The following is a 24,805-nucleotide window of genomic DNA, read 5'->3' on the forward strand; positions in this document are numbered from 1 at the left end:
TTGCACAAACTCCCTCCTCAAGCTCTCCATGCTGTTTCAGCTAAACTGGTTGCCCTGTGGTCTCGTCACACAGCGTCATCCAGGAACCATCCTGTTGCTGGTGTCTTCAGTGGCACCCCTGGTTTCCTAGGTCTTGTGTCTTCTGTGTTCTTAGTGTACTCCTTTCTCTGCTGGGGCACATCCTGTCGATGCTTCTGAAGGACGAGTACACGGGAGGCATGCATTTGGAGTCCTCACATGTCTGCAAATGTCATTCTCCACATTCATACTTGATAGATGGTTTGGTTGAGTGTAGAATTCTAGGTTGAGGGTCAATAACTCAGAATTTGGAAGGTATTGTTCCATTATCTTCCAGCTTCTGGAAACCTTATTGAGATGTCTCATACTGTCCTGATCCCCAATCCCTTTGTTAGACAACTTGCTGCTTCTCTGTGGAAGCTTTTAGGATTATCCCTGCTGTTCTGAATTTCATGAGGCTATATCTTTTTGTGGATCTTTTTTTTATTCATTGTCCTGGATACTTGGTGGGCCCTTTCCATGCAGAGACAATTGTCCTTCATTTTAGGGACATTTTCTTGTATTATTAATAATTGCAGTTCTTCCATTTATTTGCTTATTTTCCTGGACTGCTTATAAGTTGGATACTTGACCTTCTGGAATGATCCTCTATATTTCACATTCTTCCTGTTCTGTTTTCCACTTCACTGTCTTTTATTTTACCTCCTGGGAGATATCCTTGATTTTATACAACAGCTCTTTTATTTAGTTTTTAAAATTTTGGCTATCCTATTCTGTATTTCCAAGATCTCTCTCATTCTTTGATTGCAACAACTTTGCTTCCTCTTCTACCCACTTCTTCTCACTCTCTCTTATCTCCCTCTTTGTCTCTGTTTTTATTTGTGACCTAGCTGCATAGTCTCTTCACATTCTGAAAATTTTTTAGTGTTTGGGTTTTTTTGGTCCTTGTATAGTGTTTATTTTATTTTATTAAAATTCTTAAAATTGAGCTGACAACACTTTATAGCATTACATAAGCCTCATTCGTACAGCTTATGTTTTGACTTGTGTCTGACCCTACAGCACGCTCCGTGGGCCACCATACAGTTGACCCCTTTACCTATTTCACCCTCCCTCCTCCCACTCTGGTGATCACTCTTCTGTTTTCTGTATCTAAGCGGCTCTTTTGGTTTGGTTTGTTGATTTTTTTTTTGTTTTTCTGTTTGTTTTTTAGATTCCACATATGAGTGAAATCATACTGTATTTGTTTTTCTCTGTCTGATTTATTTCACGTAGCATAATACCCTCAAGGTCCCATCCATGTTGTCACAAAGGGCAAGATTTCATTCTTTATGTGGCTGAATAGTATTCCATTGTGTATATATAACATATCTTCTTTATCCATTCATTTGTTAATGGATACTTAGGTTCTTTCAACGTTTTAGTGTTTGGTTTTTGATGAAGTCTTCTTTTGTTCCCTATATGCTTATCTTTTCCCCTTAGTTTCTTTCTTTTTCTGGTATGTTTTTGTTACTTCCTTCACAATGGAAATATTTCTCAAATGTCTGGTGATCTTTGATGGTTGGTACTGAACACCGAGGCACCTACAAGCCTTTTGGCCATCCTGTGAGCCTGGTAGGGGCTTTGGTGAGCAGTGACGGAGAGGGGTGTCAGTTGGGGCATGGCAGGAAACATGCTACACTTCAATTGGGCCTTCTAGAGGGTTCAATAAGGGATCATTTATGAAGATGTGGGCAGGGTGCAGGGGAAACAGCAAAGATTATATCAGTATGCTGGGGCCCAAAGGGCAGAAAAAGGAAGTCATATTTGGAACTCCATGAGGGTCTCCACACAGGAAGGGCAGGGGTGGGAGCTGAGGTCTTCAGCACAAGGACATAGCCAGTTGGTGACACGGAAGGGAGAGAGTGAAGGGACTTAATCCCCTAACTTCTCTCTCCTCCTGCCATTCACCCCTGCTAGTGCTGTCCGCTGGGTGAACCTGACATGAAGCTGTGCGTGCTTCCAGTGCCCAGAGTGGGCTCGAGGAGAACTGAGGGTGGCAAAAGAAGGCCTCCTGCACAGCCTGTCCCAGGCTGGGTCCATCAGAACAGAAGCCGTTCCTCATGTTTCAGGGATAAAAGGTCAAATGTAGAATTAGGGTCTTGGTTGTGGGTAGGAGCAGGCTGGAGGGAGTGATGAGGTCAGGCTTGCTGCCGAAAAGGTCAGAAGAGCTGATAGTTAAATGCCTTGGTCCAGAGCTCCAGAACCGGATGCTGTGGCAATTCTCAAGAATCTCCAAGAAGATTCTCCCACAAGTCACCCCAGTTTATAGTGGCAAAGTGTTCTCAAAGGCTTCATGGGCAACGGCTGTGAATCCCATCTGCCCATGTGTCTTGTTCCGAGGGAACTGGTGTTTGGTTTCAGTTTCCTCTCAGCCTCTTTGGTTTTCTAGAGAAGGAGACTTCTAGCCCCCACCCATGGCAGGGAGGATGGCCAGGCTTGGTCACTAGGGTTCTGGGAACTGGATCCTCTCGGGGTTAGTGTCTGACAGAGCAGGGTCAGGAGAGGACCAAGGATCCAGCCACTCAGTATGCAGACAGCAACACTGTTCCCCTGATCACAGCCCTGAGCCTCGCCTGAATTTCACTCAGCCAAGGTGCTCGCTTCCTGGGGTTTGCTGCAGACCCCTATTTGCTGGCCTCCTTCTAAACCTGAGGGCTTCCCTGGTAGCTCAGCTGGTAAAGAATCCACCTGCAATGCAGAAGATCCTGGTTTGATTCCTTGGTCAGGAAGATCTGCTGAAGAAGTGATAGGCTACCCACTCCAGTATTCTCAGGCTTCCCTGGTGGCTCAGATGGTAAAGAATCCGCCTGCAATATGGGAGACCTGGGTTCGAACCCTGGGTTGGGAAGATCCCCTGGAAAAGGGAAAGGCTACCCACTGCAGTATTCTGGCCTGGTGAATTCCATGGATAGAGGAGCTTGAGGGGCTACAGTTCATGGGGTTGCAAAGAGTCAGACACGACTGAGTGACTTTCATTTCACTTTGCTAAGCCTGATACCCTCACCAGGCTGCTATTTGAACCCCAACAGTGCCTTGAAATGCCTGCTGCTGCTGCTGCTAAGTCGCTGCAGTCATGTCCAACTCTGTGCGACCCCATAGATGGCAGCCCCTTGAAATGCCTAGCCCTGTGCTATTTCCTCTCCTGTTCTCCTTGTCCTTGTGGGTGGTGAGTGCATGCTAAGTCCCTTCAGTCATGTCGGACTCTTTGTGACCCTATGGACTGTAGCCCGCCAGGCTCCTCTGTCCATGGGATTCTCCAGGCAAGAATGGTGGAGTGGATTGCCATGCCCTCCTCCAGGGCATCTTCCTGACCCAGGGATTGAACCTGCATCTCTTACGTCTCCAGCACTGGCAGGCAGGCTCTACACTGGTGCCAATTGTGGGTGGAATTCCTCTTTATTCCTTTATCATCATTTTCTTGAGATTTGAGAGGGAAAGATGGTGACACATGTTAGTGTGCTAGGATGGACAGAAGCATGTGTTTAAGACAGTGGCAAATTGTCCAAGTAGATGCTCACTTTACAGTCCTGTGATAATTTTTAAATGTTTGTTTGCTCAGTTATTTGTTGTTGTTCAGTCGCTAAGTTGTGTCCAACTCTTTGTGACCCCATGGACTGCAGCACACCAGGCTTCTCTGTCCCTCACTACCTCCCGGAGTTTGCCCAGATTCATGTCCATTGAGTCGGTGATGATATCTAACCACCTCATCCTCTCCTGCCCTCTAATCCTTTTGCCTTCCATCTTTCTCAGCATCAGGGTCTTTCCCAGTGAGTTTGCTCTTCACATCAGGCTGCATCTATATGACTATATGGCTGTAATTACTCAATTATAGTCACTGTTTATTCTAAGGTATTCAATAAGGAAAACATCATCAAGGTATAACAACCTTCAAAAGCAATCTTTTTCATTACTAAAATTATACTCATTCTAGAAAATCTGGAACAGTGTCAGACACTGGGCTAAGCACTTGGCAAGCATTAGCCCATTATAGTCTCAGGCCAACCCATTTTCCAGATGAGGGACCTGAGGCATAGAGAGGTTCAGAAAGCTCCCAGTACTGAGAGCCAGTTAGTCCCTGGTGAAGCCTGAATCATTCATTCCCAGGCCAGTGGCTGCAGCCCCATCCTCTTCTGGCTCAGAAAATAGAAGGGAAAAGGACCAAATACTGCCATGTGATTCCTAAATGACCTCTTAATCTTTTGGACTATTTACTGCCAGAGTTTTAATGTATTTTCTAAGTTAAAAGGCAATTATAAGTAGAGGACATGTGAAGATATGGATGTATTCTGTGTTTTGTCACTTGCTGTTATGTCATAAGCATTTTGTATATATACAAATTTCATACCAAGCAAAGCACTCTCAAGAATCTATTTACATTTTATATGAAGGCCATTGCATAGGAATTTTAAACTATGAAAAAAATTGGATCGTTTCATTCAATTTCAGACAACTCTAGTTTCTAATGAAATCAGAAGCTGTCTTTACATTGCCAGACCTCCCTGCTAAGGGACATGAGGCATTTAGCTTCTCTGAACTTGAGTCTCCTCACCTGTAAAGCGGGATAGTAACATCTTACACTGTTGTCCTAAGAATGTAAAAGAGGATAAAAGAGTATCAGCTGCTGCTGCGTGCATGGTTAGTCGTGTCCAGCTCTTTGTGACCCCATGGACTGTAGCCTGCCAGGCTCCTCTGTCCATGGGCTTCTCCAGACAAGGATACTGGGGTCGGTTGCCATTTCTTACTCAAGGGGATCTTCCTGACCCAGGGATTGAACCTGCATCTCCTGCATTGGCAGGCAGATTCTTTACCACTGAGTCACCTTGGAAGAGTATCAGAGCTCCCTGCTTCTGCATAAAAGGTAGTGATTATCTTAAGCTAGGTATTCAAGAGGTAGGTAGCACACTGTGTTTTTGTGTAAAGTTGAATCTTTTTTTAAAATTTATTTATTTTAATTGGAAGCTAATTACAATATTGTGGTGGTTTTTGCAAGGTTGAACCTTTTTAATCCTTTATTTGGGTGCTGAGAAAGGTCTAGTGTCTATATGATAGGCTACTGGTGGTGTTTACAGTTAGGAGAGACCGAGGCATATATAAAACTTTTCTGAAAATTTAATTATGAACACAAGGAGAAGTTTCAAGATTCCCCTTTTTTCAGGACATTTTCTGGGAAACAACTGGTTAGATAGATGATCATCATTAGATTTTGCGGTGGTGGTGGTTGGGGGGAGAATGTCAAGCTAAAGATTACTAGACTTTTGACCTGAGGTCAGTGGAGAGGGTGGGAGGGCAAGGAGGTAGCTAGTTTCCCTGAAAAGAGCTTTGCTCATTGAAGAGAATCAGAGAATTCCTTAAGCATTTTCATCAGGAATTCTAACTTATTCCCAGAAGGTTATGAAATATGTTCTCAAAAAGTTCTGTTCCAGACAGGTTTAATATTTCACAATCAAATTTATAAGAAAAATAAAAGGTGTTTTGGGACTCATCCAAGAAAAAAGTCCTCCCTTCCCAAGGTTCTCAGTTTCTATCATTAGAGCACTAGAGAGTTACCAACTCAAAAAAAAACAGTTATAGTTTGGGAATTTTCATATATCTTAGTATCATTACATGTTTAGAAAATGCCAAAAGGAACATTCCATCAGAAGGTAAGTGATGATCAATTATCTCCATAATAACCAAAAACTGTGAACTTATGGAAGATTTTCACCTTCTATACTATATATTTATCACAAAAAATTTAAAAAAAAATGAACAGGCATTACTCTCATAATGATAAGAAGCACCACATCTCTTTTCCTGGCTCAGAGGTGTGTGTCACTGGTAGCTCCCTTGAGCCCCCTCTCATCTCTAAGAATCAGTAGTCACGTGACCACACGGGTCATCTGGGCTCCAGGATGCTGAGGTCCAGTGAGGTTCTCAGATTTGAGCTGCATCAAAATTCCCTGGAGGACTGGTTCAAACTCAGATCACCGGGGCCCCTTGGAGTTCCTGATTTGGGAGATCCGGGGAGGTGTCCACACTGTGCATGGTTAGCTTCCCATGCGCCACCACAGCGCTGCGCTGGGAACCACACCTTAAGCTGTATATAGACTTATTGGACATATTTTGTTAGATTCCACATAGAAGTAATACAATATCTGTCTTTGTCTGACATATATATATATATATATATATATATATGTACATATATTTAAAATCTCACATCTTATAGCAATTGTCTGTTGATGAGCATTTGGGTTGTTTCCATATTCTGGCTAGTGTAACTAGTGCTGCTATGAACATTGGGCTGCATATATCTTTTCAAATTAGAGTTTTCCTTTCCAGATATATACTATATACCCAGGAGTTGGATTGCTGGATCTTACGGTAGCTCTATCTTTAGTCTTTTAAGGAACCTCCATACTGTTTTCCTTAGTGACTGCATCAATCCACATTCCCACCAACAGTGTGGCACCTCTACACCCTCTCTAGCATGTATTATTTGTAGACTTTTTGATGATAGCCATCCTGACCCATGTGAAGTGGCACCTCGTTGTGGTTTTGATTTGCATTTCTCTAATAATTAGTGATGTTGGAGCATCTTTTTATGTGGGGTCTGTATGTCTTCTTTGGAGAAATGTGTGTTTAGTTCTTCTGCCCATTTTTTTTGATTCAGTTGTTTTGTTGATATTGAGTTGTATGAGCTGTTTATGTATTTTGAAAGTTTGCATTGTTTACAAATATTTTCTCCCACTCCACTGGTTGTCTTTTTGTTTTCTTGATGGTTTTCTTTGCTGTGCCAAAGTTAAGTTTGGTTAGGTCCCATTTGTTTATTTTTGTTTTTATCTCTTCTGCCTTGGGAGGCTGATCTAAGAAATTATTGCTATGATGGAGAATGTTTGCCTATATTGTCTTCTAGGAGTTTTATGGTGTCATGTCTTATATTTAGGTCTTTAAACCATTTTGAGTTTATTTTTGTATGTGGTGCAAGGGGAGTGTTTTAATATCATTGATTTACATGAAGCTGCCTGGCTTTCCCAACATCACTTACAGAAATATACTCACAGATACAGAAAACAAATTTATGGTTACCAAAGGGGAAGGGGAGGTGGGAGGAAGGATAAATTAGAGTAGTATGGGATTAGTAAACTATTGTACTATACATAAAATACATAAACAACAGGGTCTACCACAGAGCCCAGAGAATTGTATTCAATATCTTGTAATAACCTGTAATAGAAAATAATCTGAAAAAATACATGTAACTGACTCACTTTGCTGTAAACCCGAAAGCAACACAACACTGTAAATCAAGTATACTTCAATAAAAAAGTGAAAAAAAGAAAAACAGACAAAAAGCCAAACAAAGATGAACTTGATATACTTCCCACTTTTGCCTCTGGCTGGCCTATAATTATTTTTGAGGAGAGGAACTTGATTTGATGGGCTCTGTATAACAAGAAGTTGTGCCAGAAAAGGGTTTCATGCTACCTTATTACAGGCAGACCTCAGAGATATTGCCAGTTGGGTTCCAGACCATAGCAGTAAAGTGAATAGTGTAATCAAATGAGTCACACACATTTTTTTGGTTTCCCAGTGCATATAAAATTATATTTACACTATCCTAAAGTCTATTAAGTGTGCAATAGCATTATGTCTAAAAAAGTACATAACTTAACTTAAAAATACTTTATTTCTAAAAAATGCTAAACATCATCGAGCTTCCAGCAAGTCCTAGTAACATCAAAGATCACCATAATAAATATAACAATAATGAAAAAGTTTCAGTTATTGTAATGATTTCACAGATGTGACTGCTGCTGCTAAGTTACGTCAGTCATGTCTGACTCTGAGACCCCATGGACTGCAGCCTACCAGGCTCCTCTGTCCATGGGAGTCTCCAGGCAAGAGTACTGGAGTGGGTCGCCAGTGCCTTCTCCAACAGATGTGACACAGAGACATAAAGTGACCAAATGCTGTTGGGAAAATGGGGCCAATAGAGTTGGTTGAGGCAGGGTTGCCACAAACTGTCACTTTGTAAGAAACACAGTATCTGTGAAGCATAGTAAAGTGCAATAAAGTGAAGTATACCTGTAACTGGGGGCCTAGTTCAGAGACTTTTCCACTAAGTCTTATGGTGTCTGGGGCTTGAGGACCCATCTGGGTTGGCTGTGTGCGCTGGGGGCTTGACAACCTGGTGGGTGGCTATGGCTCATCACCCTCAGCTCAGGCCGCTGGATGTGGTTTCTCTGAAGCCTGAAGAAGTGATGCTGAGGGTAATGGGGTAGCAGTTATTGCAGTATTGATGTTCTGTTTGGGAAGCAATGTGGAGTTGTTAATGGACAGGACAAAACACAGGGGGAACCATCCCTATCAGGCTCTACAAATGCAGTAACACTTTCTTTTCTTATTGTGGTAAAATATACATGAAATTTACCATTGTAACCATCTTTAAGTGGACAGTTCAGATGAACAATGTGAATGCACAGCACCTTCACATTGTTCCCTCCATCTCTGGAACTTTTTTCTGTTCCCAAACGGAAACTCTGCCCCCATTATCACTCTTTTATATATATAAAACAGTCTTTGTTGAGATATAGTTTATGTACTATCAGTTCACCCATTTTAAAGTATATAATCCAACAGTTTTCTATTATCTTTGTAGAGTTTAGTGCAATAATTATAGATGTTGTTTTTGAGTCACTAAGTCGTGACTGACTCTTTGCGACCCCATGGACTACAGCATAGCAGGCTTCATGTCCATCACCATCTCCCTGAGTTTGCTCAAACTCATGTCCATTGAGTCGGTGATGCCATCCAACCATCTCATCCTCTGTTTCCCCCTTCTCTTCTTGCCCTCAATCTTTCCCAGCATGAGTCTTTTCCAATGAGAAGGCTCTTCTCAGGAGAGTATTGGCGCTTTAGCTTCAGCACCAGTCCTTCCAATGAATATTCAGGATTCATTTCCCTTAGGATTGACTGGTTTGATCTCCTTGCTGTCCAAGAGACTCTCAAGAGTCTTCTCCAAAACCACAGTTCAAAAGCATCCATTCTTTGGTGCTCAGCCGGCTTTATGGTCCAACTCTCACACCCATACATGACTACTAGAAAAACCGTAGCTTTGACTAGACGGACCTTTGTCGGTAGTGTCTCTGCTTTTTAATATTCTGTCTAGGTTGGTCATAGCTTTTCTTCCAAGGAGTAAGCGTCTTTTAATTTCAGGGCTGCAGTTGCCATCTGCAGTGATTTTGGAGCCCAAGAAAATAAAGTCTGTCACTGTATCCATTGTTTCCCCTTCTGTTTGCCATGAAGTGATGGGACTGGATGCCATGATCTTAGTCTTTTGAATGTTGAGTTTCAAACCAGCTTTTTCACTCTCCTCTTTCACCATCATCAAGAGGCTCTTCACTTTCTGGTTCACATCACATCACATCTTCACATCAAGGTTCCTCTTCACTTTCTGCCATTAGGGTGGTATCATCTGCATATCTGAGCTTGTTGATATTTCTCCTGGCAATCTTGATTCCAGCTTCTGATTCATCCAACCTGACATTTCACATGATGTACTCTGCATATAAGCTAAATAAGCAGGGTGACAATATACAGCTTTGTCATACTCCTTTCCCAGCTTTGAACTAGTCTGTTGTTCCATGTACAGTTCTAACTGTTGCTTGTTCTGCATACAGGTTTCTCAGGAGGCAGGTAATGTGGTTTGGTATTCCCATCTAAGTCCAACTATGACCACAATCAATTTCAAAACATTTTTGTCACTTCCAAAGGAAACTCTGTACCCATTAGTAGTCACTCCCCAATTCCTCCAGCCCCTCATCATCTTTCTGTCTCTTTAGACTTGTTTGTTCTGGACATTTCTTGTAAATGGAATCACATGATTGTATGTCCTTTTACATCTGACTTCTTTCACTTAGCATGATGTTTTCAAGGATCACCTATGCTGTAGCGTGGGTGACTGCTTCATTCCCTTTTGTATTCCAATTTGAACTCAGAATCTTCTCCTCATCCCCAATGACTTCCTCCTGCACTTGGTTCATCTTTTCATCTACTCCAAACCAGCTAACAAAATCTTTCTTTCATATCCTCATCTGTGTTCCCTATATGTGTGTGTGCTCAGTTGCTCAGTCATGTCTTGACTCTTTTGCGACCCAGTGGACTGTAGCCTGCCAGGCTCCTCTGTCCATGGAGTTTCCCAGGCAAGAATATTGGAGTGGGTTGCCATTTCCTCCTCCAGGCGATCTTCACAACCCAGGGATTGAACCTGTGCCTCTTGTGCCTCCTGCATTGGCAGGGGGGTTCTTTACCACTGAGCCACTGGGGAAGCCCCTATTGTTGATTAGCTCCCATTATAAAAAATTGCCCTGTCAGGATGATTTATTCTGATGTCAAACTCCAATTACTCTATTTAAAGTTGTATATATTTATTACAATGTATATTTCACACACATGATCTTAAATTAATGCCAAGTGCCTTTGGAACTTTTTGGGGAATGTCACTTGATTCACTTTTTAATTGTGAAAATGCCCTTCTTTACACAGAACCCCTTGTAATCTTGGGGGAAAGGGGGCCAGGTAGAGTAGGAAGAAAATAGTGGAAACCATATTGTGTGTTAATCTCCTAGGACTGTCTTCCCAATTTGCTATTTTCTTAGACAAAGTGATGCTGTGAAAGGGATGGAAAATGTTCTTGGCAAATTAGTCTACAATGGGGCTCCTCTTGTGTGTTTCAGATGCAAGTTCCTCTCACTGATCAACTTTGAAGTCAGTTAAGCAGGCATTCTTTGGATCTGTTAACAAGGACACCTATTCCTGTTACAGCCTGATGGGACAGCACATTTCATCTCCTACTTACTTCCTTTGTGTTTCCCTTTACTTTCTTGTGTATTCTTTGACAAAGCAAGCCTTTCCTACAAACTTTGTAAAAAATAATCATAGTTTAGTTTTTGTTAAAAAATATTTATTTGGCTATGTCGTGTCTTAGTTGTGGTACGCAGGATCTTTAGTTGCAGCATTGCGAATTCTTAGTTGAGGCATGTGGGATCTAGGTCTCTGACCAGAGATTGAACCCAGGCCCCCTGCATTGGGAGTGTGGAGTCTTAGCCAGCGGATCCCAAGGGAAGTTCCAATCATGGTTCAGTTTTATAAATGATCTGCTTCTCTGAGTAGTTTTTATCTTTGTAGAGCTGATAAAACCAATTTTGTTAGATTTGTTGCAAATAATTCAATGAAAAAGATAAAATGGGCAATGAATGGGTCAATCTATGCGTGGTTATCAAGTGGAGTCAGCCACATAGAGAGAGAAGTTATTTCTGTGACTTGATCTGGGCAGGTGACCTTTAACCCAGCGTGCATGATGCAAAGGAAGGCGGGAAAAGCCTACCTCAAAAATGTGAGTGTAGGGGGAAAAAAAGAAAAAAATAACAAAAAAAGAAAAAAAAGAAAAAAAAAATGTGAGCACAGAACTCTGACTGCTCGCTTACCATGCTATCTACAGGGTTCTTTCTTAAACCTGTACCTGCTCTTTTGAGGATTTGAGGGGTGTTGTGTTCACTGTAAATGTTAATGTGGTGTTTTCAATGGTGATTTTCTCTTTCCCGCATTTCTTTCCGTTTATTAATTGGAACTCCTCAGTAAGGAAGATTTGGCCACTCTCTCTGACATATTTACTTATTTTGTCTGTTATTTATATCCTTAGGGACTTAAAGATAAGACTTTTATTCTTTGGGTCATAATCCAATAAAATTGTTATTTCTTTTGTTACTTGGACTATTCCAGCTTTGGCCTTTGGGAGCTCTTTTGGAGCCCTTTTGACTTGCCCCATCATTTTTATTGACCACTTCCTATTTTCTGGCACCATGAAGTTTTTATATCTCTCCATAAACCTCATCAGAAGCACAGGATAATGACTGTCTTTTGTAAAGCACTCTGCATGTAAGTTATATTTAATGTAAAGTTGATATTAAAGGTTATCAAAGCAAAGTATCATTCATCACATGCAAATTACAGATGTCAAGTCCAAGAGTGTGAGCAGGACAGGCTGTGAGCACTCCACGGGCAGAGGCTCAATGCCTTCTACTGCACCCAAAATGTTATCACCACCGAGCGACACAATGGGGCCTTTTCAGTCTATGTGTGACAGTTCAGCTACTCCCCATTCCCCCAAATGCATCATCTATCCTGGTAGAACTGGGAGTTCAGTGGGACAAAGATGTGGTATGAAATCTGATTGTATTTCTCTAGTCATCTTCATGGGATGAACTGACATAATTTGAAATAGTGCACTAACTATTCTGTTAAAAAATACTCTTGTAAGAGGGAGGCAGGATGAGAAATTACATATCTACTCTTGTCAGCAGCTGGATTCAAATCTTGATTTTAACTTCCCTTATGCTAGTCAGCAAAAGTTTCTCAAAGGAGAAATAAAAGGACAATAGGGACAATTTAGAAGAACCAAACAATAGGTGTGTTTGAAAGGGAAAGTATGTCCATCTTTGTAATTTAGAGCAATTCAAAATGGAAAAAGTCTATAGTGTTATGGATAGAACTGATACAACTTAGTTTACTTAAGGCATTAAAATTAGAGCACAGGTCAGGAATTTTCAAAAACGTTGTCTTGCTATCAGTTTTTCTTCTGTGATAAAATGACAAATTTGTTCATGCAGGAAACATACCTAGATCAGGGAGTCTGTCTTGACGTACCTAGAACACAGGACTCTGGTTCAAGAAGGCAAACATGTCTTGAAATAGACCAGAACCAAAACAAGCCACAAAAGTTCAGGTCATCTGTCTTTGCCTGTGTGAACCTGGGAGAAGTAAAGACTGTCTTCTCTAAGTAGGACAGAAGTGAATAAAATTAAGCAGGGCATAAGACACACTGCTGTGTTTTTTTTTTTTTTTTTCAGCCCTACAGAGTTCAACCACCAGTTTGCTGTTTAAGGGTAGGGTTCAAGAAAATTCCCAGTAACTGAGTTTTAGCCAGGCTTTATGAGTTTCAGTGTTTTGTCAACTCTAAGATCATATCAAAAGGTCTCATCGCCCTGATATGCCAAGGCATGCAATGAGTGAGATGCCATGGTGCCTGGAGCAGGTCTAATTGAACATTCATCTGTGCCTTCAACACTTCAGATTCTTAACTTCCATGTTCTTTAATCCCTTTCATAGGAGTCTGTCACTGATGTCACTACCACTTCTAAGCAGCTGTGTTGGATGGGTCTTCTCCTTGGTTAGTCTCTTATCTAGATTGCTCTGATATACACAGAAAGTATTAGAAAGATGAAGCTACTGATTTCTTGTCGGTAAGACCCTGACTTTGAAGGGTTTTTTGGTTTGTTTTAAGCGAATGAAATGGTTCTAAGTACATCTTTCTGTAGAAATCCCGGGATGTAACCGATTTACCAGAGCAGCCCCAACGTTACTGTTGAGCATGAAGACAAGCCTGTATTTGGTAAGGGGTCTGTTTCTGTCACTTGTGGATCCACTAACCCTCGGTCTCCTCCATTTTTCAGTGGTCAATTATTTAGTTTCTTTGAATGTAATTTCTTTATTGTCTTTATTTTCTCTCTTCCTGAATGTCTCCCATCTATTTCACTCTCTCTTCCTACCACCAGATGGTGGAAAGGGAAAAGGAAATAACGAGTTGGTAAATGAATGTGGTGGATGTCAGAGTATGGTGAAAGGTGTGGTAGTGAAAGGACTCCAGAAGGAGCTTGTGAGTTACCTGTGAACTAACATAAATTCACTGTTTTCATTTTAGTGCCCACTCAAGGGTAGGCTGCCCTGATCTGGGGATCAGCTCAGTATGGCACAACGTTGCCTGTTGGTGGGGAATTGGCTCAGTGGATTCCTGGGAACATGAAAACCTGGGAACATTGCTGAGCAGTGAATCCCACCTGACTCAGGCAGGGGGGTGCTGGGTTAGGAGTCCGTATGAGGGTCGGTGTGTGGCGATGCAGCCCTCTGGCTTCACTTCTCTTTCTGCATCTCCATCCCACCACCTCCTACAAGCCGAACTCGCGCCTGGCCTGCCGTTCCCACGCTGCACTGAAGGGAAACAGCGTTTCTCTCCCTCCGTAGAATAAACCCCTTCTCCTTCCTAACAGCCCCCTCTGTGAAGCCTTCTGGGTTGCCGCGACACCCCAGGATTACCTGTCATCACCCTCAGCAGGTGTTCAGCCCCTCACCTGCCCACGGTCTCCCCTCCCCCAACCTGTCCTCCACCTCACGTCGCACCTTTGGGATCGGCTTTTTCCATCTCCTTTCCACGTGCCCCTCCACCTGGACGCCCCCTCCCCTCAGACCCTTCCTCCCCTCCTCTGGTCTCGAGGAGTCTCGCGGCATTTCCCGGGGCGTTAGCGGAGCCGCCAAGGGTGGGGGGCAGCCTCGCAGAGCTGGGTCCCTCCCCAGCAGGCGGTGAGGGGGGCGCCGGAGCGCAGCAGTCACAGAGACGCCCCGGGCGCCAGCCCGGTCCCTCGAAGGCTCCGCCCCACTGGCCCCGCCCCTCCAGCCCCGCCCCCGCCCTGGCGGCCGCGCGTCCCCGGCAGGCGGAGCCGCAGGAGCGGCGGCGGCGGCGGCGGTGGTGAGGAGGAGGGGAGAGCGGGCTGCGCGGCCGCGACTGCTGGGCGCTGGGCTGGGTGGCGCTTTTTTTTTTTTTTTTCGCAATTTCCACTAGCGGGGAGCAGGAAACCCGGCGCAGCCGGGCGCAGCGGGTCGCGATGCAGCAGCAGCAGGAGTCGCCCCGGGGCAGCAGCAGCAGCAGCAGCAGAGGCAGCAGCGGGCGGCTTTGAGCCGCCGCGGCCGCCGCTACAGAGGAAAAAGCCGACCCAGCCGCCCGACCCCCGCGCCCATATACCAGCGCTCCGAATCCCGCGCCCAGGTCCCGGCGCCTTGACCCCCGCGTCCGCCTCCGCTAACTTTCACGCTGCCTCGGCGGCCCGGCCCGGCTCGACGCCAATGGGTGAGTGGGGGGCGAACGGGTGCTCACTGCAGCCTGGGGCGGCGCGCCTGTCCCGGGACTGTGGGGCTGAGGAGGGCGCCCTAGGGGCAGGGCCCCGGCGAGTGACACCGGGGTGGGCACCCTGCCTGCCTCGCGCGCTCCTGTTCACTCCCACTCGCGCCCGCGTCCCTGCCGAGCCCGCCGGGCGCCCACTGGAACCCCGCGGGGGCCTGGGTGGAGGAGCGCGGGGGCCGGCCCGGGGCGGCTGGCGCGGAGGGATGCAGGGGGTGTGGTTGGCTTTTCGGGTGGGCGGGGAGAGTTTTGTCTTGGCCATTTTCTCGCCCCCAGCGCGCCTTCCTTGCGCTGAGGGCGGGGGTACAGGGAGCTGGTGGGCTCCGGCCCTGCGCGCCGCTTGCGGTTCCCGCCTGGCCCCGCTGCAGAGGCGGCGGGGGCCCGGGTGCCTTTGCCGGGGGCTGACGTGGTGGTGGGGGGTGGCGGGAAACGCCCCATTACCCGGGCTGGCGTGCAGTCCTAGGGTCTGTAGCGCCTTGACCCGCCTCCCTTGACGTCCCTCTTCCTCCCAGCCCTGACCCCCTCTCTGCCAGCCTGCCTCCCTCCAGTCTGGCAAGCTCTCTGCTTGGTGATGCTCAAAGGCCACTTCCCACACCCTCTAAGTCTGCAGGGTTGGGGAACTGGAAAGGGTGATATAGTCCTTGATTTACTGGTCAAAGATCAGTTCTAAGTAGCCAACAAACTGTTAGGTCCCCTGGGTCCCATCTGGTATAGACCCCAGAGTACTGAAGCCACGGTGCCCAGACGAACTGGCACTTTATTGGGCAATGGACTTGAGATTGCCAGGGCTGTTAAACGTTTGGGCCACCCAGGTAATATTCTTGGTGGTAGGCAGTCTGTTTTTCATGCCTCTGGCACATTACTTTGAGGTGTTTCTAGGCCAAGTATAGGAAGACTGTAGATTTTAATATATCATAATGAAGTGAGACCTTTCTGGGTTCAGGTCATAGTATTTAGGTAGGTGAGTCAGACAGTGAATGGCCAGTAGTTAGTGGTGAAGACAGATGCACTGGAAAAGGAGAGGTTTAACCTGGGCAGTTGCTGAGAGTTCAAATCCCATTTGTGGTCATTTTCCAGAAATGGGTTTCCTTTTCCAGAAGTGATGACGATCTGATGGCTTCTCAACTTCAATGTCACTTTTTTCTTAGTGCCCTTCTCTGATCCCTGCACCACTCCTAGTTTAATTTAGTTCCTTTCTGTTACCCTTTCTCCTATAGCACTTTTAAAAAAATAGCACTATTACGTATTTATTTGAGTTTAACATTCTGTCCCCTACAGTAAGCTCCATGAACATGGGGACGTTGCTGTGTTGTGCTGTTTTGTTCAGCACTGTTTTCTTTGGTGCCTGGCACAGCGTAGTCCCTAAATAAATATTTAATGAATGAATGAATGAATGAGGGGGTAGTGGAAGGCAAAACACTTAGCTTGGCACTCTTGTTTTGCTTTGGCACCTAATAAGATAATTTAGTTCGTTAACAAAGTATATACTTGAAACATCACCCATTACTTTCACAACAGATTGGTTTCTCCTGAGGTAACCCCAAATGCTATTTTGATCATCTGTCCTTTTGGGTGGGTCACCTAAAGGATTGCACACATACACACACAAAGATGTTTGATCCAAGCATCTTCTTTCATGGCTGGACTGTGTTTTCTGTATCTCAGTGGGAAGAGGACTGAGTTCTTTTTAAGAAACAGACCTGTAATTTATCTTTCAAGTCTGAACTATTTTCATTATCCAGAACCTCCTAAGAAAATAGAAAGTGCTTCTGCAGTTTATAGCCCTTTAAGGTTAATCTTTTTTACTGTAATCATTACAAAAGGGAGAGGGGGCGCTGAAAGTGATTTTCAGTTATTTCAGGTGTTAATACTTAGCAGTGCTAAAAGTAAAATGGACACTGTCATTTAATTCATTAAAATGTTTAGAGTGAGATTTGAGATGCTGAAAGTACTTTGGGGGTAAAGATCACATGCTGTTTTCTAAAGTTTTTTCAGCAGTGTATTTGTGATGAAGCAGAGTTATTTAACAATTGATGCTGTATGTCTTCTGACGGAGCCACCTAACAGTGTTGTTTCTGAAGCAGGTGTGTGTACACACAGGCACACCCCCCTTTCCAGTTCCCCATATCACTTTGGTTTTCAGAAGATTTGTCCAGTTTATTAATTTGATACGCTTCCGTTCTTATCGAGTCTGATAATGATTTTTCCCATGATGGATAACACAATAAAGCTGTATTACATAGTCTTTGATCTGAAAAACAACTGCAAAGCATCAAATCCCAAACCCTGAAATGAAGCCAGTTAGTTGTGAAATAGCCTCTTAAAAAGTGCACTCAGAATGTGCCATCTGAGTTTGCAGGAAGATGCCTTCAGTAAATGCAGGGAAAGGCTCTTGTAATTACAACTGCACAAATATTATTACAGCCCAAATCTGTGAGTCGTGGAGGATCTGCAAGCCCCATGAAGGATTTCTGTTTAAAGAATCCCAGAGTAACAACAAAGTGTGGACTGTCGTTAGTGTATTGTATTAGTGTTGGTAGACTGCTTTACGGAGAAGGCAATGGCACCCCACTCCAGTACTCTTGCCTGGAAAATCCCGTGGACAGAGGAGCCTGGTGGGCTGCTGTCTATGGGGTCGCACAGAGTCGGACACCACCGAGCGACTTCACTTTCACTTTTCACTTTCATGCATTGGAGAAGGAAATGGCAACTCACTCCAGTGTTCTTGCCTGGAGTATCCCAGGGACGGGGGAGCCTGGTGAGCTGCCGTCTATGGGGTCACACGGAGTCGGACACGACTGAAGTGACTTAGCAGCAGCAGCAGCAGACTGCTTTATGTTAAATCAACTAAAGCTGAAATGAATACAATATGTTCAATAAATAGGCTCGAGTTAGAGATGGAAGGCTCCACTTCTTATCTATAATGACCTTTACTTTATCCTCTTCTAGCCATCACAGCTACCTCCTGCTTGCACAGATCTTGCTTGTTTCTTCTCTGACAGCTCTAGTTCTTACTGTGTTATTGATATTCTCTGGTCACCATTTGTATTTGTAATTGTTTTAAAGCCAGTTGCACACAGTGGTCAGTATTTGTCTATTTATCCATCTATCCCTCCGATATTTATTGACCTCCTGCTTTGTGCCCAGCATTGTGCTAGGAACAGACACACAGCACACAGACCTGCAAGCTTGGGTTTCTCATTCTAGTGGGAGAGGTAGGCTAGAGTCCAATACTTACAACAATATGTAATTATAAACCCTGGTAGGTCTTGTGAAAGGAGATTAGAGAGGTGGGATCTGAATTAGGTTGTGGAGGGTTAAGGACAGCATCTTTGAGGAGATTGAGTTGAAATCTGAAAGTTGGATAGGAACCATCACTGCCCTCCTCTCCCTCACCCCCCAGGACCACCTGCAGTGGAACAGCCCTGCGCTGTGGGCATGCCAGGGGTATCGCAGTGAGAGAGGTTTCCTCTGGATTAGGAGCTGTTAGGAAGCAGGAGTGAGTCCTGATTGGGTGCCTTAGTAACCTTACTTAGAAGCGGGGAAAACCAGAGTAAGGCTGGGATTGGTGAAGAAGCCAGAGTTGGTCCTAGAAGCCAGGACCCAGGGACATTGGGTGACTTTGGTGGTTTGGACAAGTTCCTGCTTCATCTGTGTTCTCACTTGATACTGAGTGGTCTTGTCAACTACGTGATGAGTGGGGGCGGAGAGTAGGACTTGGTGGTGGGGAGATAAGAGCCATCTAGGTATATTTGGGGGTGACTTCCTTAATATCAGCCCATCTAGGGGCTGTTGTTTAGCCTTTACAGAGTGAACAACTTGCACACTCCACCTGGAATCATTCCGGAGGGATAGAGTAAGCTGCTGAAAACCAAGAAGCAGCACAGCTGTTAATGGGAGAGATGGAATGCAGGAAAGTACTGGAATCCTTTCAATGTGAGAGGAGGAGGATCTCTCATACAATGGTACTCAGAGTGTGGTCCCCCAGTCAGCAGCTTCAGCCTCCTGGGATCCTGTTTGAAATACCAGTTCTCTGGCCCTCACTGAGTCAGGAAGGCGAGAGCATTAATGCATTAATGAGCCCTCCAGGGGTTTTGATGCATGGTCAAGGTCAAGTGTAGAACCTCATTGCCTTGCAGATGAGAAGGCTGAGGTCCAGAGAACATGGGTTTGTGGGCGCTCTGGTCATAAAATAATATGCCATTATAACTGATACAGGACCTCAGAGAAGGAGGAGAATGTGCTCCTAGTTTGGAACAAACCTCTCCTGGAGTTATGACTCAGTATTGAGAAATGAAATCATTCCCCTGCTTTTTCCAGCTTCTAAAGACAGCCTGCATTCCTTGGCTTGTGGCCGCATCACTCACCTCTGCTTCTGTCCTCATGTTTCCTCCTCTCTTTCTCTGACCCTCCTGCCTTCATTTTATAAGTACTGTTGTATTATACTGTGCCCACCTAGATAATTGAGGATACCCTACCCATCTCAAGATCCTTAACTTAATCACATCTGCCAAGCCCCTTTGCCATGGAAGGTAGCATACTCATGGGTTCTGGGGATTAGGATGTGGACCTCTTTGGTGGAGTATTATTCAGCCTACCACCCTTTTATTCCTCTTTTGAGGCCTGCTCCAAAGGTTGTTTTACAACACTTCATCTTGTGTTAAGTCTGTTCATCTCTAGCTGGGTGTCCCCAACTGCATCATCCTGGCTCATTGCCTGGCATAGGGTAAGTGCCATATGTTAGTGAACGAATGAATAAATGAATAACCCTCTCACCCAAGTGCAGCTACTACTTGAAATTCTCTGAGGCTATTGGCTGCCAGGAGTATGTGCGCAGTTCTATAAAATCCCTCAGGCACAGGGTGCTGACAAGGTCTATTTGCTGACAGTTCCCAGTGGCCTGCACAGCAGCGGGTGAAGAACAGTAATGCCGCATGTGTCACATGACTTCAACAAAGAGCTACAAGTTTAAGATAGCAAGTTCTCTCTGGCAGTGGTTCTCAACCAGGGGCAATTCTGCCCCCAACCCGTGGGGGGACATGTGGCAGTGTCTGGGGGTGGCAGCTGGTGGGGGAAGCCAGCCTGCTGGCATCTGGTGGGCAGAGGCCAGAGATGCTGCTTCACCTCCTGCAGCGCACCACAGTCTCCTCCACACTTATTCGGCCCCAAGTGCTGGGGAGGCCAGCTCTGGGTGTTACACAGATGGTCAAACACTGTTCCCTTCCTTCATCCTAGCTGCTCTGGAACCTAAGATTTTCCTCTCTGGCCACAGCCTTTGTTTTATGAATGGACCAAGAAGTCGATGGAGAGCAGGACTTTGGCACTTCATCACTGTTTTGTCCTTTGAGTGGAAAGTGTCTTCACACAGCTTACCCTGCTTCTATCCTTACCTGGATTGTGAAGTTGTTGAACTTCCCTCTCCCATGTGTGGCTCCTCTGATGTTTTGCCTTCCTGCTGGGATGTTCTTAGATGCCAGGTGACAGATAATGGTCCTGCTGCTGCCCACCTATTGGTGCCTGGTTTTGGAGTGCTGGTGGGGCCTTTGGCAGCCATCGACCACACCATCAGATGTGGAACTGAGGCTCCAAGAGGCAATGTGACCTGGGCCCCCAGGTGCAGAACCCAGCTCTCTTTCACTGAGAGAGAACCAGCCACCTGTATCGGTGCTCAGTAAATATCAGGCTACTGATCTCCCCTCCCCCCAGCCCTGTTGCCCCCACCAGCAATGTGAGGAGCTTTCTACAGCCTGTTTCCTTGAGAAGTTTTTTAAAAACAGCTTTATTGAGATATTATTCACATATCATATAGGTCACCCATCTAAAGCATGCAATTCAGTGTCTGTATATCATGTTATTTGTGAAATTATGGTGTAACATATTTAACAGAATTTGCCATTTTAACCATTTGTGAGTGCACAGCTTCGTGGCATGAAGTGCATTCACGGCGTTGTGCAACCAGTGCTGCTGTCTGTTTTGAAAACTCTTCATCACTCCTCCCTGTAAGTTTGTGACTGGAAGGTTAGAGTCCATGCCCCATCCCCTGGAGGGGTGTTCCTGGACCACGCAGCCGTTTCAGTGGAACACTTGGTAGAAGCCCAAGGATCCCAGCTAAGATTCCAAAGAAATACAGGAAAAGAGAAAGTATGGTTTTGTTGTTTTTTATAATGGTTTTTGCTGATATTTTCTTTGGGGGGTGGGGTACTTCAGTTTTGCTTTGTCCCTCCAGGCAGCTCCCTTGGATCCATCTCTTTCATCCTGTGGGAGAATTGCGACTTACCTTCTGTATCCTGAAGCACTTGTGAGTCAGTGGCTTGGGCAACTTCCTTTGCAATTACTGGGGTCCATTAAGAGTATTTCAGTCATGGGAGAATACACTGTGGTGCCAGACTGGTCTCTGGAATCCACACGTGGGGGGTTGATGGAATGCCACATTTCTTTGCTTATGTCCCTTCAGCTGGCAAAGGTACACTGGCAACTGGTTGGTGATAAGCACTTGTTTTTCAACTCGATCATTATTTTATGGATAAATACCTTACAGGCAGTCCTGTAGTTCACATTAGGGGGCACTTAAGCAAAGCAAAATGCAGCTTGTGGGCCTTACCTCACTGGTAAACTATGCTTATAGTTAGGCTCAGGAGGAAAAAACACTGATAACAAAAAAATCCTGGGATATTTGTCCTCCCTGAGCAGTATTCACTTGGCAAGAAAAGCTCTGTAAAGGCCTTCGCTTATTTCCTTACAGGGGCCAGGGAAGTGGTGGGGCCACTGCAGGAGGCTGGTCTGTGCCTAGACGCAGGGGATAGAGAGCAAGATGAGTGCTGTTCAGTTCATACTGCTGTTTCTTCCTCAGTGTCTTGGATGAAAGACTATAAATATTTCAGTGCTGATTAATTACTCATTTTGCATAACAAATCTAAGCCCTTAAGCACCCAAGTGTAGCATATATAGACAGTTGAAAATACTGGGTCTTTAAACTTCCACTTCTTAACAGTTAGTGCTCAAACATCAGCCCTGGTGTTTTTGCTGGATTTTTCTGGACTCCTCTAGACTTAGAAAACTTGGGGCCCAGTTCTAGGTCTGGTCCTCTGGGGCTGCACCAGTTTTATCCATCGCATACCCACTCCCCGGGTGAAAAGTCTTTAATTAGCTTAGTGTCCTCTCTAATTATTCCAGCTAGTTCTCCTTTTTGTGCCTGGGGCTAGAAGGAGGTGCTTGAACCTTGTTTTGGGTGAGCGCTGGGAAGGTCTGCTCTGGCTTGCTTTCCCCACCCCGTAGCCAGCCTCTCTGTGGATCTGCATCTTCTGTGGCAGGCCCTTCTGGATGCTGCCTTCTTCTGCTTGGGTAGTTTACGTGCTCGCCCAGTTAAATCCCAATTCCGGGTTCCCATAGGGTGACTCTGAGTCCCCTGGAGTTGGTGTCACCCTGGAGACACACGAGTGCGTGGTGTGTGCCCACATCTGTGAGGGGAGGGAGTGCCTGGTTCCAGTCCCGTGTGAGTTCTTAAGGAGGGCCTCCTTGGTGCCAGGTGAATGCTGGGTGCTGGGACAGTCCTGACTGGGGTGTAGCCCTGCCCCTGGGATGGGGTGCCTGGGGGCCACTGTTGGGGCAGGTACTATAAATGCAGATGCGTGAAGGTGCCCCATTGCCCGCACTTCCTGGCTGTCTTGACCAAGGGATGATGGGTGTGAGGTGTGGTGCTAGAGCTGTCAAAGATGAGCCCGCCCCCCCCCCCCACCCCCCTGAGGGACAGCTCCTGGCTTTGCTGGGCACCCTTATGCTTCTGAGTGAGTCACGGCTATTTTTACCTTTTGAGACCCAGAGTTGTCTAACTGAACTTGGTTTCTCCTTTTGAGTTGGCACCACTTAAAAAGCGTGGATGTGACTGGGGGCACTTGGAGGGGTTGATGATAGCGCGCCGTGGGGGCAGGGTGCAGTTGTGACATTGTCTGGGTCTTTTAGGGAACCTGTGGGTTTTTAAATGGAGGAAGAAATGAAGACGTTGTGAAAAGCAGCCACCGCCTGGCCGGACGAGTTAACCGCCGGAGCCAAGTGATGGCGGGGAAGGGGCAGGGGACTGTGGCTGCTGTGTGCTTGGGCTCCCTCTCTCCACCCTCCCACCCTTTCTCTTCTCTTCCTCTCCTCTCTTGCTCTCCCCCTCACTGGGTCGCCTTTCCTTCTCTCCCCCAGCCCTCCCCACACCTTCTCTGTACCCCACTCTCATCTCTCCCCAGCCTTTCTCTTCCCTCGGCCCTCTCTCTCCCCTCACTGCCCACCCACCCATTCGAGACCCACCTCCTGCTCATTCCCCGTTTCCCTTCAGGCCTCTTTTGTTGCCCCCTCCACTTCTTTCCTTCTCTCTTCCCCACAGCCTCCTCCACTCTGCCCCCCCACCTCGTCTCTCCCATCCCTGTCCCATTCTCCTCCAGGTCCCTCTGTCCACACCTTCTCTCCTCCTAAGGGGACCTCCCCTTACCCTCTGTTTGTGCTTCCCCTTCTTACCCCGCTTCCTTCCTCCTTCTGCTCCCTTTCTTCCCACTCTTCGTCCTGCCCGTCCCCTAACTCTCCCCAACTTTCTCCCCTTCAAACCCTCTCTTCTCTTCCCTCCCCCTGTTCTCTCCCGCCACTCTGTGGTCTCCTCCCCCCTAGGCCCACATTCTCTCCCGAAAGCCCCTTTCTCTCCTGAAATCCGGCATGTCTCACAGCCCTCCCAGTTCTTCCCATAAACCTTCCCCATAGGGTACTGCCCCTGCCTCAGCATCTTCAGCTGAGAGCAACACCTCCTTCGTGGATGAAGCCATTGTGTATTAGTGTCCTCTAAGGTCAAGATGGCCACGTGAGGATGTGTAGAAATGGCTCCCACTCCACCGCAGACACTGGGCAACCGGTTCGCTGCCAGTGAGGACAGTCGTCTTAAAGGATAACCTCTTCTCCAACAGTGGTGCAGGGGGCTCCATCCCTGACTGAGGGGAGAGGCAGATTCTAGGATGGATATGTCTTCTTCTAGTTCCAGCATTCTGTAACCCTGAAAAGTTTTTTTGTTATAAATAGTAACTCTATAATAGAGTTCAGAAAATAGGAAGCAGGACAATTTAAATTGAGTGCTCATACAGTACTCCAATACAAGCACTTTCATTGTATCTTTGTGTGTGTCTTTTTAGGGGCTTCCCTAGTGGCTCAGTGGTAAAGCATCCATCTGCCAACGCGGGAGATGTGACTTTGATCCCTAGGTCCGGAAGATGCCCTGGAGAGGGAAATGGCAACCCACTCCAGTATTCTTGCTTGAGAAATCCTGTCAACAGAGGAGCCTGGTGGGCTACAGTCCATGGGGTTGCAAAGAGTCAGACACAACTTAGCTACTAAACAACACCAACATATATATCTTTAGACTTTTTACTATATACTTGTAGATAATATTAATATATGTAGTATATATAATTGTACATCCTGTTTTTTTTTCCTATGCCATAATCATCTCCAAAGCTGGTGTTTGTAGTAGCTGAATATGTGAGTTCCTGAATCCTAGCTTATGGAACCATTTCCCTACCATTTGAGCATTAGGTTGCTTCCATAATCTTGATATTATAAATAAAGATGGGATGGACACCGTTTTCCTTTTTATCATTTAAGGAAACCAGATTGCAGGCAGGGTGACATTCCACATCGGTCCTTTGTTTCCATAGCCTCCATGTGACTGGAATGGCCCATGCTGATGATAATGACGATACGTCCATGAGGGTCAATTACTGCGTGCGC

General features: G+C 45.7%; 1 protein-coding gene across 5 annotated transcripts in view; it reads left to right on the plus strand.

Moving 5' to 3' along the window:
• The first annotated feature begins 14,589 nt into the window (after positions 1-14,589).
• The window catches only part of SH3KBP1 (SH3 domain containing kinase binding protein 1), a 331,797-nt gene continuing 321,581 nt past the window's right edge, over positions 14,590-24,805 (plus strand). The window contains exon 1 of one of the 5 annotated variants that reach the window (XM_061407992.1): positions 14,590-15,001. In XM_061407992.1, coding sequence (XP_061263976.1) covers positions 14,998-15,001 — 4 coding nt within the window. In that variant the 5' untranslated portion in view covers positions 14,590-14,997. The remainder of the gene's footprint in view (positions 15,002-24,805) is intronic. The other 4 variants (XM_061407995.1, XM_061407987.1, XM_061407990.1 and 1 more) reach the window with 4 other exon arrangements.

This window comes from Bos javanicus, chromosome X (genome assembly GCF_032452875.1).
Source record: "Bos javanicus breed banteng chromosome X, ARS-OSU_banteng_1.0, whole genome shotgun sequence".
In the NCBI taxonomy this organism is placed as follows: Eukaryota; Metazoa; Chordata; class Mammalia; order Artiodactyla; family Bovidae; genus Bos; species Bos javanicus.